Here is an 8,197-nt window from a genome sequence, read left to right as displayed (position 1 = left end):
AGTTTGAAAACAAAAAGACGCATCAATTGAAATGGAGGGAGTAATATTGTTTGCATTAGGTGGAAGCATCCTGCAAGGATGCACCTTCTTCTATATAGGGAGGAAACATCAGTAGAAAACCAGAGGCACAGTTCGCCATGAACGTATTAGTTTTTTAAAACTACAAAACACAAGGGTATTAGACTGATATCCCACTCTACACTACACTATCTCGGTGTCGCTTTATGACTGCTTCCCTTTTTACTCATCATTTAATAAGATTGAACATTTCGTACATTATAAATTTCACTTGGTAAATATTTGTTGCGTCAAGTATTCAAGTCCAAAAGTTGATTATACGCATTGATGTCAAAGACTTATTCAGATACCCTTCATCTGTCAAAAGATCGATTTCCTATTGCAACTTGATGTTTCATCTTTGAATATGTAGCTGACGGCAGACTGAAGCCTTTCTAAGAGAAGCTTCAGTGAATAATCACCCAGTCTAATAATGTATGTATGCTCAAAGTTCAACAACTCAAGGAACTGTCAAACTGTTCATGTGCATTGAGTAGTTCCTGGGGCCAAAGATGAGAGATTTCTACAAAAAAAAAAAGTACAATGGTTCTTTCAAATATAAGTGTTACTCTTAAGGACATGGGAAAAGATCATGTACGTGAACTTATTAACCAGTCCCACAAAAGCTAGAAGTTATAGGAAGCTGCACTCTTGTAATCACATTGCTAGTAGTCAGTACAAACCACATACTGACAAAGCCTACAGGATTCACAACAACACGGATAAAGAAACGACACAACTGAACCATATGTGGGTTTAGAAAAAGTTCGAGATCCATGCTTACCAAACATAAACACATCATTGCAACAATGATCTCTAATCAGCTAATAACAGGGAGTAACAATTGTAAAACAAAGTACTTGCGACATATGTTGCTCCAAAATTCCATGCTTATGTCTGATATGAGCTGCCTCGGTACTGATGCAGAAGTCCATACACATGATTTATAGCCTAGAAGAGAGTAGTGGACTATTACCACTCAGTCTAACAAGTTGGTCTCCAGTTGGTTTAATACAGCAGCTGTAACAGTACACCGAATATCATTAAACTAATCAGTTACCAAGAATAGCCTTGTGTGCTATTCACTCAGGGTTGACCTTTTGCTTCTTAGAATGCTCCTTGTTTTTCTTGGCATCACGGCGCTCTCGCTTGAGACCCTTTATGTCGCTTGTTAAGGCCAATTTCGAAACCTTTCAGTCAAAAAACCATGAATCAGGTCAGTATGTCCATAGGTTAAACTTTGAACTTCACAGCTACTTAGAACAAATTAGACACAAACCTCTTGGTCTGGAATGTAGACTCTACCCAACTTGCCATCAATCGGATTATTCGAGACATTTTTCAGCTGTAGATGTCAATGATAATTGTGAATACCAATACTGACATAAAGGTTCTCAGAGAGAAGATAATGGACAGCGATATAGTTGTTTATGGCTAATAATGGCACCATCAGGATAACATATGATGACCAAAATACAATTGTTCCATCGAAATTACCTTCTTAGCATGACCAGGAGCCTTCATAGCTTCCTTCTGTAAGCTTTCAGATGGACGTCGGTTCCGCCTAATTACCAGGTCCATTGAAGGCCCAACTTCAACCAGCTCCATTCTAGGAATAGATGTGCCAGACCTTTTTAGACGCAGAGCACAGTGCATCATGTAGACAGTGGTAGGGGAAATTGCTGTGCACACAAATATCCGATCTACACCAGCAAGGTTCAGATTCTCTACCACCTGTATCAACAACAGAAAGGTTTGCTAATTAAGCTCAAGGGATCATCTATGTCCTACACACAAGCTTATATAATAAGATGCACACCTCTCCTTTGAAATGATCAAGCAGCATTTCCTTCAAGTGCTTCAGCCCTTCAACGCTCTCAAAGTGCTCCCCAATGAAGGCAAAGAAAGGTTTTGTCCCAAGTTTAGGTGCAAACTTCTTATCATATGCATACGACTCTATGGATTTGTAGTTCTCAACTCCAACTTCAACAAGGTCATATATGTGGTGATCGTAAGTCCTTCCAAAAACAAGGTTGTTAGGCCTCTTCTTGGAGTGAGAACCGTACTGCAAAAACATAAATAATTAACAGTTGAATAACTTGTATGTTTTATACAAAATGAAAGTTGAAAGTGTCATTCTAACAGAAGACATAGAAAATGTTTCAGACAGGTTCCATACAGATGCTCAAAAAATTGATTGTATATACTATGTACAACGACTCTTTCAAGTCATTTTACTTCTGACCCATATCATCGTCTCGAGCAACAATTTCTCATTCTCACCAACTAACAATGGGAACTTACCACAATGAGGCTGCAGTCAGATTTAAGGGAGAAGAACTCGAGGGAAGTTTCACCCCCGCTCTCAAATGGTCTGATGTTGTCGTTCTTCTTGGTGAACTTGACAGCATGATCACGCTTGAGGTGAAAAAGATCTGCCAGCACGGAGTTCAAAACTGCGCTGGTCTTTGTACCATGGAGAATAATCATCTTCTTGCCATTCTCAACCTGGAACAAGAGCATTAGAGCAATAGTCTGATGTGGGAAAAAACATGTACAGACTATTTCAAGTTTCTCGACATGGAAGGTTCCGAAGCAGGAGAGAGTTCCAATAGAAACAAAATTAAAAATTGCAGGTGGCTATCTGTAGAAGTATAGGTGCCAGCAAATCTGGGCCTTTCTACTGTGTAAATCTGTTCAAATATGATGTTGCAATGCACTAATCGCAACAAATTTGCGAAATTGGTGAACGATTAGCTTGGCCACAGTGACACAAGATAATAAACGCTCAAATACTACTACTACAACGTAGTTATATATCATAATAATAATGGCGTGCGCTTATAGCATATAGTGCAGTGTTGGTAACACTTAACCGGACATCGTGTTGCTGTCCTGTAAACCGAAGGTAAATTTGCAAGAGTTGGGAGCTGAAGAGAAGCTTACGAGCTTGGGCGCGTGCTTGAGGAGCTCGCGCTTGGCGCGCATGTTCCTGGGAACTCTGATGGTCGACATCTCGGTCTTCTGATCGAACGCAAGCGGCGAGGTTACTGGGGAGGAAGGACTAGGCTGTATCCATGCAAAATACAGGAGGAAAACATGACAAGGTTACATACACATCAGTAGTTTCAGTATTAGTTTACCCAGATGTAAAAGAGCCATAGCTTCCCAGACACACATTACAGCAATCAAGCTTAAAACCATTAGTTCCATGATCATCAAGAACCTAATACTACTAGATTAACAGTACAGTTCACCGCCATAACTTGAACCCCGAATATAGTGACTATAAGCTGAGGCAGCATCCTAATAGGCGAAACATCACACCCACGCACAAACAACCACCACTAAGAATCGGACTGGCTAAATTGTTTGCGTCCTAAGCAAGCGGCACCGCCAGCAGTGCGGTGCGTAACAGCGGAAACTCAGGGTGAGAAGATCCAAAACGGAGGACGTATCCGTCGATGAGGCGTGAGTCGGAAGTACCTTCGCGAGTACTGCGGCGGAGCGGGCGAGCTAGCGGTGGCGGAGGCGGCGGCGGTGTAGGTGGAGGAGGAGGAAGAAACGTTCGGGCGGCGTGTGAGGGGGGTTCTTATTTCTTGGCTGCCGCGAGCACGGCCCAGATTGGACGGCCTAATGGGCTGCCGAGATGCTCGGGCCGGCCTTTGCCGTGGGTTGGATGAGGTAACGGCCTGCGGTAGCGCATAGCCCAAATAGCCCAGAGCAACAGCTCTTCCTGGCTCAGCACACTAATTACAAGTTTGGGATGTGTTTTCTTTGAAGAAGAACAAAAACATGAGACCAAATTTGTAAACTGCACTCCTTAAAGTTACTACCTCCATTCTAAATTTAATAAACTCAATTTTTACAGGTGTACATAAAATTGAGTTAACTAATTTGAAACGGAACGAGTATATGTTAAATTTAACTATGCATGTGCACCAGGTACATTGTCACTTATGTTGCGTTGCAACTATATTTTGAACTCCCTTTGTTACCATAAATAGATCCCACACGCTTTCCAAGATAGAAATGTGATGCACAAAACTAACCAACGATATCTCAATAATGGTGTACATAATGTGCCTTATTGGTATGAGTTGGAGCGAGTAGTCACTAATCACACATGTGTCGTGGCAGTACCTACTTTGCCGTAACCTAGAGAATATTGAGTGTCTATGCCGACGTCATTTTTTCGGCATGGAGAACACTTTTATGTATGTTTAGTGCAGCCATGTGACTATCAGGAACATGGTTCCTTTTATATTTAGCTAAAACAACCATATATCAAAATTAAGACCAATACTCTACATTGGCTTTGTTGCAACATGATGTTCAAAATTAGATCTAGTATTGATATAATGATATGCGCTCATGTAATGAGCAGAAAGAAAGAAAAAATCTAGTTTTAGAGGTCTTTAGAAGGGCTAATTAGTGGAGATTAGCTTGACCTGGCCCCCTCATGTAATTTTTTTCCTTCAATCCTGCCTCCCATGCTGGTTACACTCATTTTCCTTTACAAAAACGACATGGTTACAAGGTTCTACCATTATAGTCGTTCAGTTATATATAGTAGATTATTGCAACAACAAAAGAAATCAAACCATAAGAAAACGTAACTATATGATTTTGAAGCCCTCGTCGATTGACAATTTAATTAGGAATATTTCTTCATTTTAAATGTTTGTGTTTAGCAGCTAACTACTCCCTCAGTTCCAATAAAAAGGCATATATTTTTTCTGAAAAGTCAAGCCAAGTAATTTTTGACCAAACTTTTTTAAAAAATTAACTACTATAATATTATATAGATATCATATGAATTTATAATTCATGGTTATCTAATGATATTTATTTTGTATTTTGTATTTTAATAATTTCGGTATTAGACTGATATCCCACTCTGCACTACACTATCTCTTTGGCGTCGGTTTATGAATTCATTTTTGTACTCATCATTTAATAAGCTTGGACATTTCGTTTATTGTAAATTTCACTTGGTAAATAATTGTTACATCAAGTATTCCTAGTTACTTTTATCACCAAGGTATCCATTTGAAATGTTCGCCAAATCTACCCTATTTAGCCCCAAAACCGATGAAGAATAAGAAAACAAAAAGAGACACATTACATTGGCAAATATTCGTATAGTACACATAGGGCATTGGCCGATCTAGTATTTTTCTCAAGTTGGTTTCTCTGTTTGAAAAACATTACCTACTCTCTCCGTTCTCAAATAAGTGGACATCTAGCTTAAAACTGTGTTCACAAAAGAGTATACTCCTATCATCCCAATGTATTTTAATTGCTTCTCTCTCATCGCACGAAAATCAAACCCAATAATATTAAGGACATGTTCTTCTTGTTTTCTACATACACTTAGCTTATTGAAGGTGAAAGAATAAAATAGGTGAGATGCATGTTTCCAATGTATTTTTTACTCTACTTGATAATTTATCTTGAAAAACCCGCATGTACACTTATTTGTGGACGGAGGACGAACAGTCTTATGGTCGCAGGCCTTTAAAGAACAACTAGTGCTCTCCTACACCTCTTTTTTCCAAGGGAAGTGTAATCAATGGGTAAAGAGAACTCACATCTTTTACACCCGACTAGTTAGGATTTTCCTAAAACATCTCGATCATGTGTACGGTATTTCAAATTGCGGACATGCCAAAAAAATGCGGATATGCCAACTGCTTTGATGAAAACAAGAACTGCATTAGACAAATTAAATGATGAACAAACACGGGATTCAAAATGAGCCCTCTTCACAACCATTATTTGTACTCCCTCTGTTCTATAGAAGATGTATGAGATTTTTTCAAATTAAAATATATCTAGACACTAAATAGCATCTAGATACCTCTAAATTTTAATAAATCTCAGATAACTTTCATGAGACAGAGGGAGTACAATGCCTAGATCACGAAAGAGCTATGGCAGAGGCATCCCATGGGTTGCTCCCCTTTGGTTCAGGCGGTGAGGAACAAGACGGGGGAAATGCTAGCTCACGGAGTTCATTTCTCAAGTTAATGCGATCACCGCGCCCCACCATACGAATATACGAACTGTTGTAAATTTGCGTGGGAGTTGTAAACTATAGTATAATCCAGCTGTTCAAAACATGATCCGTGGTTACCTGATCGGATCATCACGTGCAACGGTTAGCTGTATAAATATTGTCAACGATCATCAGGGAGATTATTAAGGTGCATGATCCATCGATACACCTTGTACTTAGCTAGATATGATCGACCGAAATGGTTCATCTGGAAACGGTGTCCTCGAACAGATGAATCCGAATATTCACTTTGCTTGAAACTAAATGCAACTCAAAGATTTGACCAAACTCATGTAGCTTGTACAAAACACTCTATTGACAATCACTTTTATTTCAATCCAGACAAATAATAAATAAACAAAAAATATGTAGCATCGGTGTCCAAGAAACGAAACAAGGTCGATCCTACGTCCTTCCACGGGAGGGACAGATCTTCTCTCCGGGGCTCACCGAGATCATACAATCGCCAAGAAACCCGCTAGTGCCAGAAGCACGACCAGCACCGGAGACGAGGCGTACGCGGCCGCCGACGGCGAAGGCGACGGCTTCCCACCGGACGGCGCGGGCGACGCCGCCACCTGCGTCTCCATGTCCCCAGACTCACCGGACAACGGGGCACCGGCCACCGGAGCCGGCGCGGCCTCCGGCGCATCGGCGCCGGTGAGCGAGAGGCTGCCCTTCGCGTCCAGGTTCTCCTGTCCGAACGCGTGCTTGGCCGGCGCGTTGCTGGCCACCGCCGACCCCACCTGCCAGATGTGGTTCACTGTCACCATGCCCTTGGGCAGCTGCAGCTTGCCGTAGAGCCGCACCGTTCCGTTGTCGCCGTCGTCGGCGGCGAGCTCGGTGGCCTCGTACGCGATGGGCGTCGACGCAGCGCCGAGCGGGCCGTACCCAGTAAGGTTGTACGTGTTCACGACGTAGGCCCCGGTCTGCTTGAAGGCAATCAGCGTCTGCGCGCCCTTCATGCCGTCGCCGGTGGGGTTGATCCCCCACGCCACCCAGCCACCGGTTGCGGCCGGCTTGGCGGTGAAGGCCAGGGAGAGCGACGAATCCGCCGCGTCGTAGGTCCAGTGCAGCGTGGCGCCGAGGGTCGGGAGGTCTGAGCACGTCGTGTAGCTCTTGCCCGCCGGGAACGTCGCGCTCTCGCAGGCGCCGGCGGCCGCCAGCATTGCTGCCGGCGAGGCCAGGAGCAGCACGGCTGCTAGCTGGAGAATGGCGCGGCCCCGGTGCTGTTGCGTCATGGCGGATGCCATTTTATGCGCGGTGCGCTGCCGGCGGCAAGGTGATCGGAGGGTCTAGAGGTTTTGCTGTTGTTGGAAGCTGGGAGTGTGAAGAGAAAGCGCAAACTGTTGTGGTTTATATAGCCAACGAGGAGGGTAGGTGCATTGCATTTGAAAGGTTGCTGTATGATCATCTGGGAGTTGACTTGCGATCTCAAGTGTTCTCAACGGTTATAGAGAGCCATAACTTAGTTAAATAATCTACAGTATATACTTCAACCGAAAGTACAGACAGACGTGTCTTAAGAAACACATTTTAGCACTGGTACTATGTGAAAACAAGTTAAGAGTAACGAGCGAAGAAGGTACACAAATATGGTAAGCATGTGCGTCACATCCCACAGCACATTACACGATAATTAATCATGCATGATAGTCAACTAGTATTAAGCTAATCTACCACAAAATATTAATTAAAGAGTCAATACTATGTTAGCCACTCCTAAAAAAGTCCTAATAAGGTCATGTTGGAGCCATATTAACCTTCTTAGAAAAAATTAAGGAAACCCAACAAAGCAAGCTAGATTCTCTTCCTTACTTTTCATATGGTCATGTTTATGTGAGTAATTGTCAAGAAACAATAAATATTCAACCTCTTGATGAAGAAATCCAGAAGAATTGCCTTTTAGGTCGAGGAAAGGCGCCAACCAACTATTCCACGCATTGTGGTGGCGCAATTAGCGAGTGAGCGTGCCCTAGAAACTAACTCAACTAGAGTTTTTTTTTGTTAGGACCAGGGTTCAAGCCACACCTGGGTGTCTTACCCCTATTCAACGCTTTCTTCAAAACAACCAGTATA

General features: G+C 42.6%; 2 protein-coding genes across 2 annotated transcripts; both read right to left on the bottom strand.

Moving 5' to 3' along the window:
• Nucleotides 1-901: 901 nt before the first annotated feature.
• LOC127302230 (ribosome production factor 2 homolog) lies at nt 902-3,664 on the bottom strand. Its single transcript, XM_051332647.2, has 7 exons — nt 3,544-3,664; nt 3,004-3,126; nt 2,362-2,565; nt 1,877-2,122; nt 1,555-1,791; nt 1,337-1,402; nt 902-1,247 (listed from the first exon to the last, which is right to left on the bottom strand). Exons 2-7 carry the CDS (start codon nt 3,070-3,072, stop codon nt 1,140-1,142), a joined length of 930 nt encoding a protein of 309 aa, XP_051188607.1. The 5' UTR covers nt 3,073-3,126; nt 3,544-3,664; the 3' UTR covers nt 902-1,139.
• Nucleotides 3,665-6,416: 2,752 nt separating this feature from the next.
• LOC127298275 (auxin-induced in root cultures protein 12-like) lies at nt 6,417-7,460 on the bottom strand. The gene has a single exon (XM_051328175.1). It carries the CDS (start codon nt 7,369-7,371, stop codon nt 6,574-6,576), a length of 798 nt encoding a protein of 265 aa, XP_051184135.1. The 5' UTR covers nt 7,372-7,460; the 3' UTR covers nt 6,417-6,573.
• Nucleotides 7,461-8,197: the final 737 nt, after the last annotated feature.

The sequence above is a fragment of the Lolium perenne genome, chromosome 5, assembly GCF_019359855.2.
Source record: "Lolium perenne isolate Kyuss_39 chromosome 5, Kyuss_2.0, whole genome shotgun sequence".
Classification (NCBI taxonomy): Eukaryota; Viridiplantae; Streptophyta; class Magnoliopsida; order Poales; family Poaceae; genus Lolium; species Lolium perenne.
This window is presented reverse-complemented; position numbering and strand designations above follow the sequence as displayed.